This window comes from Oreochromis aureus, linkage group 16 (genome assembly GCF_013358895.1).
Source record: "Oreochromis aureus strain Israel breed Guangdong linkage group 16, ZZ_aureus, whole genome shotgun sequence".
In the NCBI taxonomy this organism is placed as follows: Eukaryota; Metazoa; Chordata; class Actinopteri; order Cichliformes; family Cichlidae; genus Oreochromis; species Oreochromis aureus.
This window is the reverse complement of record NC_052957.1, coordinates 20,715,674-20,734,922: the sequence shown is the minus strand read 5'-3', so window position 1 is coordinate 20,734,922 and position 19,249 is coordinate 20,715,674. Positions and strand designations below refer to the sequence as shown.

At 40.4% G+C, this 19,249-nt stretch overlaps 1 protein-coding gene and 1 long non-coding RNA gene across 2 annotated transcripts; both read right to left on the bottom strand.

The window, feature by feature from the left end:
* Positions 1 to 237: 237 nt before the first annotated feature.
* On the bottom strand, positions 238 to 11,182 carry piga (phosphatidylinositol glycan anchor biosynthesis, class A). The gene is made up of 7 exons (XM_031734552.2): positions 11,072 to 11,182; positions 9,418 to 9,900; positions 9,072 to 9,342; positions 6,777 to 6,909; positions 4,665 to 4,797; positions 1,875 to 2,081; positions 238 to 829 (listed from the first exon to the last, which is right to left on the bottom strand). The coding sequence occupies exons 2-7, from the start codon at positions 9,862 to 9,864 to the stop codon at positions 587 to 589; spliced, it is 1,434 nt and encodes a 477-aa protein (XP_031590412.2). The 5' UTR covers positions 9,865 to 9,900; positions 11,072 to 11,182; the 3' UTR covers positions 238 to 586.
* A 5,039-nt stretch (positions 11,183 to 16,221) lies between these two features.
* On the bottom strand, positions 16,222 to 18,343 carry LOC120433702. The gene is made up of 3 exons (XR_005608706.1): positions 17,662 to 18,343; positions 17,308 to 17,580; positions 16,222 to 16,865 (listed from the first exon to the last, which is right to left on the bottom strand). It is a non-coding gene; the product is annotated as an uncharacterized LOC120433702 (long non-coding RNA).
* Between the last annotated feature and the right edge of the window lie 906 nt (positions 18,344 to 19,249).

The window sequence follows — 19,249 nt, the reverse complement described above, 5'->3', positions numbered from 1 at the left end:
TACATATTAGAAAGTACACTTTAGTTCCCACGTTGGGTTGTCTGAAAGTTGACTTATCATTTGAAGAAAAAAAGAAAAGAAAAACAAGCTCCCAGGTTTCAAAGGAGTGGCAAACAAGAAAGCTACTTTTGGATGCTTCCTCATTCACAAAGGTATCGCAGCAGGTAGGAGTGTGTACTCCGCTGCACTACGGAGCCACGGCATTCATGATAAACAAACACGCTCTGACACGCTTCATAAAACAGTGGATTTTATTTACAAAACAAACTTTGAGGTCTCTCGATAAGTAAGTTACAGTAGCTTTGTTTCCCTGTGAGCTTACAAGCAGCCAGCCCTTAACCCCCTCTGTTCAATGTCATCTTTACATTTTCCAAAAGTGCTTATAAATTCTCAAGGTGTGCAACAAATTCCAGTTATTTAAAAAAGTCTCTTCCCAGCTCCCTTTTGGTGAGTAAATGTAAACAAAATGTTAGTCCGCACCATGAAGATCACATACGAAACGTATATAAGCAGTTTGATGAGAGGCAGAGGTGCTGAGAGGTCACCGTCATCAACTTTCTATTTCTGTTGCTCTCTCCGTGGCATGTCAGGAGTAAGCGTCATTTTTATTGCTCTTTTCCTGTCTCCACTGTTGTTGAGGGCCTGTGGCGTTGACGGCGAGATCCATGACCCCATCTGGCACCAGCCACTGCAGGAGCAGCAGGAAGAGGAAGTCCAGCACAGCCACAAACGCAAAGATGGAGCCAGCGACGGGGCCGCAGTGAGCCCTCAGCCTCCGTAACCGTCTGTCCAGGGGAAGAACTTGCTCTCCGACCACCCTGTCGTACACCTGACAGGGAAAAAACACGTTAATTACCTTAGTGTCCTTCAGTAGTTAAACATGTAAAGACCACCACCTAGGCATAAACTAGATTACATTTTTTTGAGGATTAGATTTGGATTTGTTTTAGAAATTCTAAAAACTGAAACAGACTTTTGTTGTTGTTTTGCTGTGTTTATTTTTTTCTAAATGCTGTGAAAGAAGAAGAAAAAATGGCTGATTACAGAATAGAAACTTCTGTATTTTAAAAACCTTTCTGGCTATTTGAATACAAGTTTTTATAGTTCACAGGGTGTACTTGAATGTGCCGTGATGTTTCACAGACCGGGCTCTGCTTACAAGCCGACATCCACTTCAGGGCTGACAGAGTGCACTAACACACTGCTAGCTTACTTGTAAAGTCATGCCATTGTTTAACAGAGCCATGTAGCACTGCCGAGCACTTTGAAAATAGCAAAAAACAAAACACAACTGTCAGGTCTAGCAGCCTTGCGTAACTATTGAGCAAAAGCTCGATAGAGAGAATTTCATACAGGAATTTGCATACAGCAGAGGTTTTCCCATACCTTTTAAGAGCATGTTTGTTAGAGAGTGGTTGCACTGACACAAAAATAACCATTAGAAATAATTAATGAACGAGCAAAGCTTGTCTCCAGGTTAGATGTGTTTGAGCATGTTGTACAATAAAAAATAAAAAAAAGACAGACTCAGTTTTTTATCTGTTTAAACCTCACAAGTTTCTAAGCATGAAACAAGAGAGAGCGTTTTTATAAATCAGATACTGTGGGAAATGTTTAGAGAAAACATGTTTATGCAAAGTTTGGTAACTTGGAAGCCTTATCTGATGTTGCAGTCGTCCGATGAGTTATCTGATCAAGATTCAGAGTAAGTGACTTTAAATTACCGTTTTCAATTTATGAAAATGTGATGAAAGAGCACACCTGTGTCTTTTCATACACAATAAAATCTTATGCTTTGATAGCATTTTCTTCAAAAATGTAAAACAAGCCGTTACATGCACACGGTCCAGTGTGGGCGTCTTTGGTGAACCTACTTTCTCGGTCCTCTCCGCAACATTCCTCCAGGTGTAGAGGTTTCGCACACGCGCGTGAATGGAAGCAGGCGACGGGACGTTGCCCGATCGTTGCAGAGCGATAACCGCTTCCAGACCGGCGCACAATGACCGGACGGTGGGTTCACACAGGGTAATCAAATCCTCAGGTAACACCTCAGGAATGCCTCCCACACGAGTGCTCACCACCTAAGAAAACAGAGACAAAAGAACAAAAAAACAAAAACAGATGCTGACACACAAATACACACACACACACATCCAAAAAAGACAGAACAGAAAAACAGAAGTTTTCCTGACGTATAAAATATGTCATAGAATGATTATTAGCAATATTCCACTATGTGTGTTTGACCTCAAGCTAAATCTAGCACCACAGCTCTTTGTGGACACCTGAAAAAGGAAGCTCTGCTGTACCTGCAACCTCAAACAGTGATGTCAGGGTGTACCTACTTTCACATCACTATGGCAACGTGACAATTTCAATCAAAGATGTACAAAACTATAAAGATTAGGAGTCATGGAAAATGAAATGCAATGGGCAGCCACTTTATCAGGTACACCTGTTTAGCTGCTTGTTATAGCAAATATCCGATCAGCCAAAAAGAAGAAAATATTCCATGCTCAGGAGTTCTCTGGGAAAAAATGCCTTGTTGATGTCAGAGGTCAGAGGAGAATGATCAGACTGTCTCGTCCATCCATCCTGCCTTGCATCAACAGTGCAGACTGGTGTCGGGGTATTTTCTTGGCACACTTCAGGCCCCTGAGTACCAGCTGAGCACTGATCTTAACTGAGTACTGTTGGTAACCATGTCCATTCCTTTATGGCCAGAGCATGCCCACCTTCTCATGGATGCTTCGAGTAGGATAACACACAGTGCCACAAAGCTCAAATCATCTCAAACTGGTTTCTTGAACATCACAATTAGCTCAAGTGGACTGAGCTTTGAGATGTGAAGGAAAGGGAGGTTCCCATTGTGGACGTGCAGCTGTCTGATGCTATCATGACAGCTGCACGTCCACCATCCATTTCTGTGCCATGAAGAATTTACGCAGTTCTGAAGGCAAAACAGGGTCCCACCCAGTACCTGCGAGGTATACCTAATAAATTGACATATGAGAGCAATCAACACAAGTATCCAAACGCTTTCCAAACAAACTCCACTTTACTGGAATATTACTAACAAAAAAATGTTAGCGTAAAGAATTCCAGGTTTACTAACTGAATCGTCTTTAAAAACATTTTTACTGATAGATTCATTATCGATTGAGCTCAAGGTGTTAAAGATAAATGTGTGTATAGGTCTTTTCGCAAATATTCACATCCAACAGCATTCACACTTTACACTATAAGTTGCTGCATTGTGCTTGTCTCCTTTCTTGCCCTGTGTTATGGCACAGTTCAACTTATGTTCAACTTTATGTCCAACCTACGTGTCCCAATAAATCACAGATAAAGAGCGGTTACTCGATGCATCTTCCCTTTAGCAGTTATTTTTGTAATCTCTGTACGCGTATCTGTGTAAGAATCTGCAGAACAGGCTTCTGACTCCAGAGTATAATTTATGATACAGTCTGACTAAGAAAGTTCAAAAGGGCATTACGTTATTAAATGCCACCTACGTGTGTTTCCCCAGTTTTTTTCCCCATAGATATGAAACCAGAGGATTCCCTCTAGTAGGAAGGAATAACAAACGGGCCTGTTTGTTAGCTCGAAGGCATTTTCATCCCAAAAGAAATTAAGCTCCCAACGTAATTTCTTTTGGAAATAACCTGGAGGTAAGAGCATTCTCTCATGGATTCTCAGGTTACTTTTTTCTATCTGTGAGTCTAACGTCACGAGATAACAAGAATGACATTTCCAGTTTCTGTTCCTCCAGCCATAAACCACATTAAGTTCCACTGTGTTGCGGTTAGCTGCTGTCTGGCATTTGCTGCTCTTACATAAAGGTCTATCCTCCCTCTCCCACGTCTCCCTCATGTACTTGAGTTTTTTTTAAGCAGCGGTATGAGATGAGCTGCCACCTACGACCACACGCCCACGGCGAATCTGCCACAAGAACACTTCACCATCTTCAGCTGAGTTGTGCTGGCTCCGCTGGGCCGAATGGGCTTCCACACAGCTGCTCCTGTGATCTGAGAGTGCCTCGTGTTGATAAACTTTAATTTTCATTATTACATTATTATATATTCTTTGTGACATGAACTGAACTTAACGTCTAAAGATTCAGTGTTAGATCTGTCGCCCCTCGGATGACTACCGGGGGGCAATTTAGGTCACATATCTGGCCTGTTTCCAATAAAATGACTGGCTGTGCATCAGAAGATGTCATTAACTTAAGAGATTGGCACACTAAACGGTGAGTAAACGAGACTGCCTTGTTAAAATCGATACTATGATAAAGCCAGATGGAAATATTGCACCATGTAATGACAAGCATGTACAAGTTTACCCCCTCAATCTAATAACATCATGTAGCCAATCCGGTTAAACCATCCTTCAGGTTGTGGCATGTCTGTAGCAGCAAGATGTGCCCTCTCCCATTTGAATTAAAGATATTTCCTTAAATGTTTGGTGTTTATCTCAAAAAAGTGTTTTTTTTCTGTTTCACTTTAAGTGAAATAAGGAAATCCTGACACTGAGAGTGACTGCTACCGGATTTTATATCATTGACCTTGTGTATGAATGATAGATGTGTCAGACAGCAGCTAACCGCATCACAGTGGAACTTAATGTGGTTTATAGCTGGAGGAACAGAAACTGCAGCAAACCTGGAGTCCACAGCTGGCTCCTTCCACAATGGCCATGCAGAACGCTTCAGTCAGCGACGTGTTGAGGAAGATGTGGCCTTGAACCAAAACCCCACGCACATCTTTGTGTTCCAGAGCGCCCAGCAGACGCACCCTGTGCAGATCGAAACACAGTGGTAGCACCTTTACTCAGGAACCCAGTGATTGACCCTGGGTTTATCTACTAATCTACAATCATTTCCAGGTGTTGAATAAACGTAAAGGAAACACAAAACAATGGCAGTAAATTCCAGTTAATTACAGTGGCTTGCAAAAGTATTTGGCCCCCTTGAACTTTTCCACATTTTGTTACATTACAGCCACAAACATGAATCAATTTTATTGGAATTCCACGTGAAAGACCAATACAAAGTGGTGTACACGTGAGAAGTGGAACGAAAATCATACATGATTCCAAACATTTTTTACAAATAAATAACTGAAAAGTGGGGTGTGCATAATTATTCAGCCCCCTGACTCAATACTGTGTAGAACCACCTTTTGCTGCAATTACAGCTGCCAGTCTGTTAGGGTATGTCTCTACCAGCTTTGCACATCTACAGACTGAAATTCTTGCCCATTCTTCTTTGCAAAACAGCTCCAGCTCAGTCAGATTAGATGGACAGCGTTTGTGAACAGCAGTTTTCAGATCTTGCCACAGATTCTCGATTGGATTTAGATCTGGACTTTGACTGGGCCATTCTAACACATGGATATGTTTTGTTTTAAACCATTGCATTGTTGCCCTGGCTTTATGTTTAGGGTCGTTGTCCTGCTGGAAGGTGAACCTCCGCCCCAGTCTCAAGTCTTTTGCAGAGTCCAAGAGGTTTTCTTCCAAGACTGCCCTGTATTTGGCTCCATCCATCTTCCCATCAACTCTGACCAGCTTCCCTGTCCCTGCTGAAGAGAAGCACCACCAGAGCATGATGCTGCCACCACCATATTTGACAGTGGGGATGGTGTGTTCAGAGTGATGTGCAGTGTTAGTTTTCCGCCACACATAGCATTTTGCATTTTGGCCAAAAAGTTCCATTTTGGTCTCATCTGACCAGAGCACCTTCTTCCACATGTTTGCTGTGTACCCCACATGGCATCTGGCAAACTGCAAACGGGACTTCTTATGGTTTTCTGTTAACAATGGCTTTCTTCTTGCCACTCTTCCATAAAGGCCAACTTTGTGCAGTGCACGACTAATAGTTGTCCTATGGACAGATTCCCCCACCTGAGCTGTAGATCTCTGCAGCTCGTCCAGCGTCACCATGGGCCTCTTGGCTGCATTTCTGATCAGCGCTCTCCTTGTTCGGCCTGTGAGTTTAGGTGGACGGCCTTGTCTTGGTAGGTTTACAGTTGTGCCATACTCCTTCCATTTCTGAATGATCGCTTGAACAGTGCTCCGTGGGATGTTCAAGGCTTGGGAAATCTTTTGTAGCCTAAGCCTGCTTTAAATTTCTCAATAACTTTATCCCTGACCTGTCTGGTGTCTAAATCCAATCGAGAATCTGTGGCAAGATCTGAAAACTGCTGTTCACAAACACTGTCCATCTAATCTGACTGAGCTGGAGCTGTTTTGCAAAGAAGAATGGGCAAGACTTTCAGTCGCTAGATGTGCAAAGCTGGTAAAGACATATCATAAAAGACTGGCAGCTGTAATTGCAGCAAAAGGTGGTTCTACAAAGTATTGACTCAGGGGGCTGAATAATTACGCACACCCCACTTTGCAGTTATTTATTTGTAAAAATGTTTGGAATCATGTATGATTTTCGTTCCACTTCTCACGTGTACACCACTTTGTATTGCTCTTTCACGTGGAATTCCAATAAAATTGATTCATGTTTGTGGCTGTAATGTGACAAAATGTGGAAAAGTTCAAGGGGGCCGAATACTTTTGCAAGCCACTGTAAATTCTATAACAGTGTTGGTTCTTTAATATACCACAGAAAGTTTCTTCATATGAGATTTGCTCCTGTGGAAAGAAAAGTGAACTAAAAGCTGTAATACAGACACGATTTAATATACTAATACTTAGACATGCTTTAATAGATCCTGAAAGATGCCGACATCATTATCTCAGGAAATAAGCGCATCCAGCAGTACCTGTCATGTAGTTGGTATTTCTCCCTCACTTCCTCCAGAACAATTCTCTTTGGTCCCTCTCCGCCAATCAGGAAGTGGAGGTAAGGATGTTTGAGACAAAGCTCCGGGATTATTCCACCAAGAAGATCAATTCCTGCAACGCAGGAAAGAAAGTAAAGACTTCCTTCCACTATTAGAGTAATGGAGTTCTCTACTGAGGTTCATATGGAAGGCAAAGGCAATAGCTACATAGTACACTTCATTAAATGTAACCTTAATGTCCTTAACATAGAAGGTAAATACATCAAAATGAGAGTAAGTCTATAATGTCTTAAGACAGTGAAAACAACAAACTTTAAAAAGAGATAAAGTCCAAGTTTCTCACATACACACGCACACTTAATAAGCCCGTGCTTTTGTTTGTTGGCACAGATGTAAGTCATCTTGGGTCAGCACGCACCTTGTTCCACAGAACACATCTACAGTAACGGTAAGCTTTCTTGGCATGCTTTGATCTTCTTCTGAGAACAGCTAAAAGATCTACACCTGATGACCTGAGAGGTCTAGGTGTAGTGCAACTTATTGCACTGGGAGGCCAAACCAGTGTGAGTTTTATGAACCAATAAAAGGATTTTACGGGTAAATCTGCATTGAACTGGAAGCCAAAAAAGTATTGGAGCATTATATTTACAGTGTATGCAAAAGATTCTGAACAAGCTGATGGGCAAGCCGTGAGTACTGAGACTGTGTTTATTGAACACAATATGGATAAGATCTTGGAGAAGCTCACGGCTCTGCAACGGAAAATTGATTGACCTGGTGACCAGTTATGGACATTAGACCAACTGCAAAATTGGATGCAGTTGTTCGCATTAACCCAAACAACCATCTGCCTCACTCATGCTGCTCCGGAACAACAAATTCTTACCTGATGACAGGACTGTGTTTAGTCTCTCTGCCCCTACCCTTCAAGGACACATGCGTCGGCTGAGGACTGTTGACTTTTGCTTAACCGGGTGAACACAGGATACACACACACACACACACATACACTGACACAGATGTACATTCATTACTCTCCCCCATTCCAGACACCCCAGATACTTGCTACCCACCCGATGCAGACAGCAGGTCTGTCCAGCGCTGGAAACGGCTGCAGGACAAGATGGCTGCTGTCCGCACCGGATCATTCCTTACCCCATACCCTCCCCCCGCTGCATGTCACGTCCTTTTACATGGTGTAAGATGTGAATATTCATTTCCTTTTTTGTGCTGAGGCGTTTTTTTATTGTCCTCAAACCGGTCTCCCAGTTAGGAGCCCAGTTTGAGTAGAGTTCTTTTTTTTTCTCCTCTTGTCCCTGATGTGTATACTCTCACTGTTTTCTTTTTGGCGCAGCCACGTCTGCATGCTGACTCTGATTCGTCTCTTTTCAGTTCTAAAACATTTTGAGAGATCCAGAAGTTAATGTCATCAACGAAGCTCACTGGTTTATGAACAGAAGTAAATAATAGGAGCAACTGTATCATCTATGCAAGACTGACAGGATGTATTATGGTTTTTTATGAAAGTGCCAAGTGGGAGCACTAAGAATTAAAGAGTAATGGACCGAGAACTGATCCTTGAGGAACCCCGCTTGAATTTTTATTTCTGCAGCTCTAAAACTATTAAGTGAAACAGAGATACATATACTGTACCCTTTAAGCCCAGGTTTGATTTCACATTTTTCTTTCCAGGGATGCTTTTCCTGAACTGGCAGAGCTTCCAGCATGTTTTACAAATGACTGTTTCTCTCTCCTGCCCGTCTTCAAACATAATAACAATGATTTAGCTGCTGCCACTCATTTGCAGTCCAGTTCTTGTGTAATTTGGTACTCTTCCACTGACACCATTTTTGATGAGTTTTCAGTGAATGGTAGGTACATGGATCAGCTGAAGGTCCAGGTGCATCTCTCTCTTACTGTATCAGGTCTTTGTTGGATTTTTTCCTGTTTCTTACGCACATGACTTTCAGGACTTTCATCTGCTGTAGATAGATTTTTAAAGGCTGTCACTTATTCTTTTGTCCTCCACTTTTCCAGTTTCCTCAAATGTAAGGACACACTATACACCATACCAAGATATCCTAAGTTTTAAGCTACTTGTAAATAAATAAAGTTAGGTGGCTCAAGCCTCTTGCACAGCACTGTATTATTGTATTAAGTACTGTAAAATAATTGTTGTAGGATGAGGGCCTGAACAAAGGACTGTGACCTATTCAGCATAGCACCTTGCTGCACCAAGTAGACGCAACAGCGTCTAAAACAATTTCTCAGTACCTTTCCGATAGACGAGACGGCTGATGACAACAATTGTGATCCTGTCATCTTGTCGCTGGGAGGGGTCTGGTGTGAAGTCTGTAGGGTCGACAGCGTTGGGAATAACGGACACTATCTCTGGGTCGAGTGCTGCGCGTAGAACTGTGTTCTCCTTACTTGTGTAGGACACACACACAATGTGGTTGGTGTCACACAGCGACACAGTCAGGAGCTTGTTGGTCAGGACAGAGCTGAGGTCAGCAAAGCCAAAAAGCGAGTGGTCAGTGAAAACCTGCAAATGACAAACATTTTAGCGATTTAAACCAGGATCATGTTAGAAACACGTGAAATTACCTGAATCACGTACTGTGTTAAGACCCATGGTCTTAGCGTGGAACAATGCATCATGGGCCATGGCAGAAAAGGAGCTGTGTGCATGCACGACGGTGATGCGCTCCCTGACAAACACACAGCGCATCAGCGGGAGACTGTGGAAGCAGGTGGTGGCTGTAGACTGGTTGTACATCACTTGCAGGGGCAGGTAGTAGACCTTCAGGCCATTGGTCAGGTACCGGACACCTTTCCTCCTGCCGTAGGCGTGAGTGACGATTACCACCTTGTGCCCCTTTTCAATCAGGCACTGGGAGAGCTGGTAAATGTGACTTTCTACTCCTCCCATGTTTGGATAGAAAAAGTCAGACACCATGCAGATGTTGTGCTTCCTGCTGTGGACCCTGGCAGCCTCTGCAGAAACTCCAGAGTTTCTCTGAGATGAAGGGTTATTCCCTGCTGCCACTTTCCGGCGCTGACCCATGGTATGCTTCTTGATTGTCTCTGTACTTGATCAGTGCTGAAAGAAATAGTTAATAGTTAACAATAAGTATAATTCTAATGGATTATGTGTTGTATGGGTTTTGACTTTAGCTGCCATGATGCCAAGTCTTGGAAATGAGATTTGAATCTCAATGAGATTTTTACCTGGATAAATAAAGGATTAATAATTTAAAAAAATTACTGGGAAAAAAAGGGGCTTCCCATCAGTGACTTTTTAAGCTAATCATTTTTCAAAGTAAATATATTTGACCTGAATCAGATGAATCATTGGTGAAAAAAAGTATTATAAAGTTATATATTAACAAAAAAAGGGCGATAGATATATTATTATATGAGCACCCAGATTCTCACTCAATGATACATGTGAAGGGCACCAGCGTCCTGTGACCTTGAATTGGATAAGTGGTTAAGAAAACGGATAGAGGGGTCAATCGACAATATATTTTTTATAAGCATTCTAGTCTACTGATAATAATAATTTAAAAAAAAATCATGGTGCGTTCAAAGCCTAAAGTAATATAGGCATTCTGACTGGTCTTTGACCTGCAAGTGTTGCTGTGGCTTTAACTTCTTGAGTTTTTATCCTCTTCTACCTGCAACTTGGAAACACTTGAAAGCCCTGAAAACTCTGCTCGGGTTCACCTGTCCTGAAATGTGATTCCATTGCTTATAATTAGAAACGCACAAAAATCTCACCACTACACGTCGACACCTCTCTGACAGTGTCAACAAAACCGCACATTAAAACTTTGCAGCCGATTTGTAGCTGAGGTGTTACATTTTATTTAACATTTAAAAGGTTGGAATAAAGAAGAAACCTTTTGACCTTTTGCCTTGGTCATTGTCATTCAAAGTAACCTTTGCAGCGCAGTCTGAATAGGCTTGTATACATATCATCACATACATGTTTGCACAGTGTGTGGGAGTTCGATATCAGCTCACAGACAACCCCAAACCGAGAGTACTGCCATGTCTATAAGTTTCCCACTTCTACACATTAGCACAAACCGAATTAAAACACTTGTGCAGATTTGCTGATGTGAGGTAGCCAACTCCTCTAACCTTCAGTGCATTTAGGCTTTACACTTGTTCGCATTATGTATAAACGTCATGGCGACAAACGCCCTTTCACATTTAGCCTTAACAAGCATCGCAGCTGACCGATTTCACAGTCCAAACTGCCTTACCGTGGGTGGAAAATCACTCTTTTTCCAGATTTGGTTTCATTTCTACATGCTAGCCCGGAGCTAGCCACTTAGCCGCCTGTGTTACTTCCTGGTGTTTTCTACGTCACCGGGAACGTAGTAGCTGACGTATACTGCAAGGAAGTGAAACTGTATGTGACATTTAAACTTTGTGGGTTTTTTTACAAGTAAAATAAAGCCAAAGGTTAAGATGCGTTTTTCTTTCATACTTCCTCGTTATAAACGTCTTTTAGTGCGAATGCTAAATACAGAAATTATCACCATGCCGGGTTTTTTTGTGCTTTGTTGCTGTTGTTGTTTTAACATTGTTAAAGTCACACAATAAAGTGAAGTAATGGGAAAGATTTACTTACACACTTTAATTCCACAGCATTATCAACTGGTAACTTAGATTACGGCTGTTTATAGACTAAGACTTCACTATTAAGGTTTTGCAATATTTTCCTTAAAAATATAAAATTCAGTGAAATACAAAACACTGATACAAATGACAGACTGAAGCAGTGATCCAAAACCATGTTGGCATGTGAAGAATTAGGAAAAAGCGTCTTTGCACAGCTTCTCTATGAATAGCTATTTCTTACACCACAAAAGTGATTTTCCAAGTAAACTTGTCAGATCTGTCACACTATTTCACATCATTCAGGGTTTAATCATCATTCCTCCCAACTATAATCCTGGGAACTTTACTTGAATTAGACTATAAATATCATAGTAAAAAGAAAGTACACCCTCTTTCACTTCTAAGTTTTTTAAATGTGTGAAAAGCTCTTTCATTACTAAGCATGCTTAAGAACTGTGCTGCCTAAATTTGTACAACATGTGAAATGCCCTACGAGAGGAAATAACACCTTGGATCATGTTTACTCAAATATTAAGCAAGCCTACAGATCTGCTCCCCTCCCCCACCTGAGCATGTCCGACCACCTCTCCCTACTCCTTGTCCCGGCATACACACCACTCAGGAAAAGGACAAAGCCCACCATCAGAACCATTAACACCATTTCTGAGGAAGCTCTCGCTCAATTGCAGGACTGTTTTGCTCTCACAGAGTGGAGTGTCTTTGAACAAGATGAGAGACTCGCACAACTGCAGTGCTGGGTTACATCAAACACTGCATGGACACTGTCACCACGGAAAAGCGGGTCCAGGTCTACCCCAACCGTAAACCCTGGATGACAAGCAAGGTTCAGGCACTGTTAAAGGGACGCAACTCTGCATACAAATCTGGGGACCAGGACATGTACAGCAGAGCAAGAGCAGACCTTAAAAAAGGCATCAGAGCAGCAAAACTGGACTATTCAAACAAGCTATCAGATCACCTCTCTGATAACAACTCCAGGAAGGTATGGGAGGGCCTGAAACACATCACCAATTACAAAGCCAATGGGACAAATATAGATAATATGGACATCTCATTAGCGGAGGAACTTAACCACTTTTTTGCCCGCTTCGAGAAAACTGCAGTCACCCCCACCATGATGATGATGATGATGACACCGCCTACAGGGATGAGGTCCAGCGACTGTCAGAATGGTGTAACTACAATAACCTCACCCTAAACACCAAGAAAACAAAGGAAGTGGTCATGGACTTCCGCAAAACAAGAACTGATCCCCCTCCCCTATCCATAAAAGGTGACTATGTGGAGAGGGTGTCCTCCTTTAAGTTCCTCGGCACCCACATATCCGAGGATCTATCCTGGTCCACAAACACATCAGCCCTAGTAAAGAAAGCCCAGCAGCGCCTCTATTTCTTGAGGGTTCTGAGATGGAACAGGCTGGAGATTGAACTCCTAGTGTCCTTCTACCGTGCCACCATCGAGAGTGTGCTGGTGCACGCCATCCCTGTGTGGTATGCTGGTTGCACAACAGCTGACAAGAAGAGACTACAGAGGGTCATCAGAACTGCAGAGAAGGTTATCGGCTGTCCACTCCCCTCCCTGGACTTAATTGCCAGCGCAAGATGTCGCTCCAGAGCCAGGGCAATTATAAAGGACCACCTCCATCCTAACCACCACCTCTTCAACATCCTGCCCTCTGGAAAAAGGCTCAGATCCATCAGGTGCAAAACCAACAGACTAAAGAACAGCTTCTTCCCGTGGGCTGTCAGAACTCTTAATGCAAACTAAGAGTGTGTAAAGACCTCCCCAACACATCCACTCTGACACTGCTGTTGATCATCTATGTGCAATATCTCAGTCTTTCCATGTTCTGTGCAATATTTTTGGCTCATGTGCAATTATTTTGGTCCTAGTCTGTTTCAATGTTTCCTACACATACACCATGTATATAGTTCCACTCACATATGTATACATATACACTGCTTTTTATTCTATTCTTTTTATTTTTTTTATTTTTTTTCCAGCCTTATTATATATTGGTTTCTCTTCTTATTTTAGCACCTTTGTGGTCCAGCTACCCAATTTCGCTGCGCAAGAAACTGCACAATGACAATAAAAAGCTCTAAGTCTCTCTAAGTCTAAGTCTCTTTTACATATCAAACATAAAAATAGCACCGTAATATACTGTGTCATTATTTATTTTACATAAATGAAGCCAAAATGCTAAAGGAGTGTATGAAAAACTAAGTCAATCCCTACTGCTTCCATAGGAATTAGGAGAGCGGCCAGGTGCTGCTTGGTAAGTCCACTCAATTAATTGAGCCTCAGAGATTGAGAGCAGAGGCTTGAGCAATTTACTGGTCTGGAGCATTCAGGTGTGCTAAGACACACATCTGAAGAAACCACAAGAATACTGAAAGAATATCCTTTGGACAGATAAGACCAAAGTGAAGACGTTTGACCGCCTCATACTCAGTGAAAAGTACTGTGATGGAGGGGTAATTATTTTGGCTTGCTTTGCACCCACAGAACCTGGGCACCTTGCAGTGATTCAACCGTGAACTCCTCTGTATACAAAATGATTCTAGAGTCAAATGTGAGGCCATCTGTCTGATAGATAAAGGTTGGTGGACACAAAATCATGCAACAGAAAAATGATCCCAAACACAAGAGCAAATCTAGAAGGGTGTGGCTTAAAAAGAAAAGAATAAACATGTTGTAATGGCTCAGTCGAAAGTTCAGCCCTCATCTCGACTCACTGGCTGTGGCAGAACCTCAAAAAGAGTCACACATGAATAACTGCAAACCTCAGTGAATGGAAACAGACGGTCAAATATTTCTCTACAGTGATGTGAAAGACTGATAAAGCCACAGTGCTAAAACTGGTTATACAATCTTTTGAATCATAGTGTGTGTTTGTTTTAATACACAGCTTTCGCATTTGGCTTATTTTTAATCAATAAAAAAATGACAATGTAATATCTGAGGTTTTATTTACTTCATATTTTTTATTATGTCCTGATGTGACTGTGTGTCACATTAGTTACAGCAGACATCTACTGCATGTTGTTACTTTGTCATACAAAAACATTTTTTGTTGATAATGCAGTTTTGCATGCAGGACTTTTATGTGATGGAGTACTCTGAAAGTGTGCTACACCGGACAAAAAAAAAAAACAGGATCTGTGTTCTTCTTGAAGCATGTGGTGTGCATGTGTTCATGGTTCATTAAAGAGAAATGAAAGCTCTTAAAAGGACATAAAAGTTACCCATCATGTAGTTTAAAAAAAAGAAAAAACACCTTTATTGCTGAACACAACTTTTGTTTTACTCTTTTTAATATACTTTTCTTTTTGGTGCTGAAAAAGGCCACAGATTCACATTTTACACTTGTCAAATTTTGGCGTACTGTCCTGACTGCGGTCGCAGTTTCAAGGCTGATGACCTAATTCCCAAAAAGGTACCAGAGCTGCACGGCTACTTAGTACAGTGATGTTTCACAGTTGAGTTAAGCAACATCATTTACCAACTTCTTACTTGGCTCCTGAATGTTTTTTCTATTAACTATACATTAGTTCGCAGGTCTTCCTCCCCACTGCTGTCAGACTCTACAATAAAGACTTTTGCAGCTGATCAAACACACAAACCCACACATGTGCAATAAGACTGCTATATGTGCAATTCTTCCTCTGACGAAGTTGTGTTTTTGTATTTTCCTACTCAGTTGTATATAGTATTTGTATTTCTATTTTATTCTATTGTATATATTATTCTATTCTATTTTATTCAATTTATATAGTATTTTATTTTATTGTATTTTATTGCATTCCAGTGTTTTCTAATTTCTGCTACATAACTTTGCACTTTTGCTGTAACAAAAGCAATTTCCCACCTGTGGGACTAATAAAGGTCATCTTATCTTATCTTATCTTATTATACACATTACCCTAAACCCTACTTATTTATAAAAATGAAAAAAACAAAACAAAACAAAACAAAAAAAACCTGGCATCTGGTATATATAGCTCAGACTTTACTCTTCACAAGGAAATCTGATGAATGGCATACAGAGAATAATCTCCTCCTCCTTTAGCTTTCAAAGTAGATGTAGTTTCCATGAGCAGGAACAAAAGATGAAAACTAGATTTTACAAACAGCCAGTATTGCATCAGCAGTGATTAATCACCTCCTTTGGCTCAGAATAAAGTACTTTCATATCCTCACTTTGAGGCTCGTCTGAGTTTGTGTTTGTCTGAGAAGTCACCATTTTACACATTTCCCTCACCGGGAAACCCTTAGCAATGAGAAAATGAAAGATTAAATTATTGGAGAGACACTGTAACAAAGCCAAATATCAACAAACACTATCAAAACTGTTAGTGGCTGATAAAAAGCTGCAGAAAGAGCAACAGAGTCACTCTGGTTTAACCAGTAATGCAGTAAATGTAGCATAACAAAACTCACTGTGAGACGTTCCACGACGGTACCAAATCAGCAAAAATCCAAGCGCCAAAACAACAGGGACCCCTTTAAATAATATCCTGAAAAGGGGGTCCAGGCTGGTTAATGAATATAGATCATTTCCTGGAAAAAGAAAAAAAATACAATAATTGATATTATGAAATGTTCCACAGTTACATGTATCTTGACTATTATCGTCTTTGCATTTAATGTCACAGCACTTTTATTGTGGTAGAAGTACCAGGCAACCCCTAAGATCAATCTTTGCTGAAATAACAATTTAAAATGAATAATTACCAGATGGGCATGTGACAATGACTTGACATATAGGCTCTGAGGGTAAGCTGTCTTTAGTCTCAAGTCTACTGTGAAAATAGTGGACGCCAGTTTCTTTAACCAGGCTGTATGTAGTAGAGATGTTAGTCGTGGTTAAATTTGACAGACACGTTCCATTTTTCCAAGTCCACTGAATGTTAGGTTCTTTGTAGCAGTCAAGCTTTACAACACATTGGTAAACATCTCCACCATTTGGGTGAGTCTCCCTGTGCTGAACAATATGTGTCCCTGGTGAGAGATGATTTTTGTTAAAATAATGAAACTTCATGAGTACTCAAAAATTGCTGGTAATCACAATGTACAACTTACCACAAAGCATGAGATTCAGAAAGAAAACTGTGTATTGTGGAGAATAAAAACGACAACTGTATTTTCCCTGGTCTTCTTTTGTGATGGTTTTTAAGAGAACAGAACAATTACTGCTGTCGTTATGAAAAAATGTTTCATATCGGTGGGACAGGTTGTCTTTAAAATCTAAGGTCCTATCATTATATCTGAAGATCAATTTTGGTTTCACCCCTCTCTTCCCATCTTCTTCCACTTGCCACTTGAACTCCTTATTCAAATCTCTATTAGGGCAATTGCATGGCAGGAGCACATCGTCTTTCTCAAAGCCTTTAACAGTGATGCCTTCACCTGCGACAGAAAAGATGACCAATCATAAGTCCAGGTATCAGAGTCTATCAAAATATACATTTTATTCAACTCATAATGTAGATTTATTTAATTAAATGTTACTTGTCTAAAGTAAATGTCACGAACTAGGGAAACATAAAACTTGCTGCTTCACTAAAGTGAAATAAATCCGACATTTTTCCATTCAGATTCTTAGTTTGAAGCACAACTGCTGTTAGAGTCACTTTCAGACCAAAGTACACAGACTTTCTCCTCCCAGTGACTCCTCACGGTGTATAATATTAGAACTAAACTGGATAATTCCCTCCATCAAATTCCTGAAGCTTCTAAAAGACCTGACATCATGATACAAACAGAATTCAGTGATTTGGGTTCATCAATACTACTACTACAAAAAACAAACAAACCAAAAAACATAGCATCAAGTTATGAAGTGGCCAACCTTTTAAATGCAAATAATTACTGGGTTTGCAAAGAGGACTGACTTCACATTTAGGCTCTAAGGGGAAGCCGTCTTTAGTCTCAAGTCTACTGTGAAAATAGTGGACACCAGTTTCTTCATCCAGGCTGTATGTGGGGGAGATGTTAGTTGACAGACACTTTCCATCCAAAGTCCACTGAATGTTAGGCTCTTTGTAGCTGTCAAGCTTTACAACACATTGGTAAATGTTTCCACCATTTGGGTGAGTCTCCCTGTGCTGAAAAATGTGTGTCCCTGGTGAGAGATGATTTTTGTTAAAATAATGAAATTTCATGAGTATTAAAAGATTGTTGGTATCCACGATGGATGACTTACCCAAAACCACAAGATTCACAAAAAAAAATCTGTATTGTGGAGAATAAAAACGACAACTGTATTTTCCCTGGTCTTCTTTTGTGATGTTTTTCAAGAGAACAGAACAATTACTGCTGTCGTTATGAAAAAATGTTTCATATCGGTGGGACGGGTTTCCTTTAAAATCTAAGGTCCCATCATTATATATGAAGATCAATTTTATCTCCACCCCTCTCTCCTCATCTTCTTCCACTTGCCACTTGAAGTCCTTTTTCAAATTTCTATTAGGGCAATCACATGGCAGGAGCACATCGTCTTTCTCAAAGCCTTTGACAGCGACAGTGATGTCATCACCTGCAACAGAAAAGATGACCAATCATAAGTCCAGTTATCAGAATCATAATGTTGGTTTTCCTGCTGCATTAAATTATCAAAAATAAACTTGACAAAATAGGAAAACACAGAACTTGCTGCTTCACAAAAGTTCAATAATCACAGAGAAACTGAGAAACAACTTGTGGGCTTTACAGCTCTGCTGTTAGAGTCATTTTCAGATCGAAGTATTTCTCATGGGGATCCAACCAGTGACTCCCAACTGTGCATTATATGTAGGATTTGCTGTATCTTCTAAAAGACCTGACGTAATCATAAAAACACAATTCAGTGATTTGAGTTTATCAATAGTACAAAAACAGCACAAAGTCAAGTGTTCTGAAGTGGCCGACCTTTTATTTGCAACCATCGATTTTTTTTTATTGAAAAATCTGGGCAGAAACATTTGGGGAAAATAGTAAAGATACCAATAAAGAGAACAAGAAACATATCTTTATATTGTTTTCTTTCATTGAAGAGTGTGGAAAGACAGTGAATAAATGAAAGAATGCAGGAAATAAGTTATCCATTTATGTAAATCATAATAATTCAAGTAAAATAAAAGTTTATTGTGATTTTGTATCAACTGTGTTTGATTTAATGCCATTAGTCTGCTGTAGAAAGTTGTCAGTTCCTGTTTCATTTCTTTGACACTTGAGCTGGTTTGATATATTTATGTGGACTATAATGAGTATAATAAACTAAGTAAGTAACTACTAGTTAAAGCTTTACTAGTTGTTTTCACCTAGTTCTTGTGTAATGTTTAGCTGAGTACATTCCTCCCTGTGAAATATTAACAATCAGCATATTTCACAACTGTACATTTCAAACAATCCATCCGGCAACTCCACATTTTTATTTACCATCCACCCACTCACTAATGTTTGTGTTTGTTACTCTTGTTTCACTTTCTGATAAATCTCCAGTATATCTGCACAGTTGTTTGTGTGTTTCGTGTTTTCCATCTGTTATTCTTTTACACTTCCTGTGATAACTGCCTAAATACTTCTATATTCAAATTATAATCCCTTCCATCGTGACAATTGCAGCGTGGAATTTAGCAACATGTTCTGGTTTAGGCATGAAACTAAGATATGTTTACACAACCACTCCTTGTTACAGATTTGAGTCTTACTTTGTTTGCATTTCTTCAGATTAAATAAAGAAAGTAGGGCTGCAGCATTTATCAAGTATTTCGAAGAATTCGAAAAAAAGAAAAGAAAAATATCACCACAAA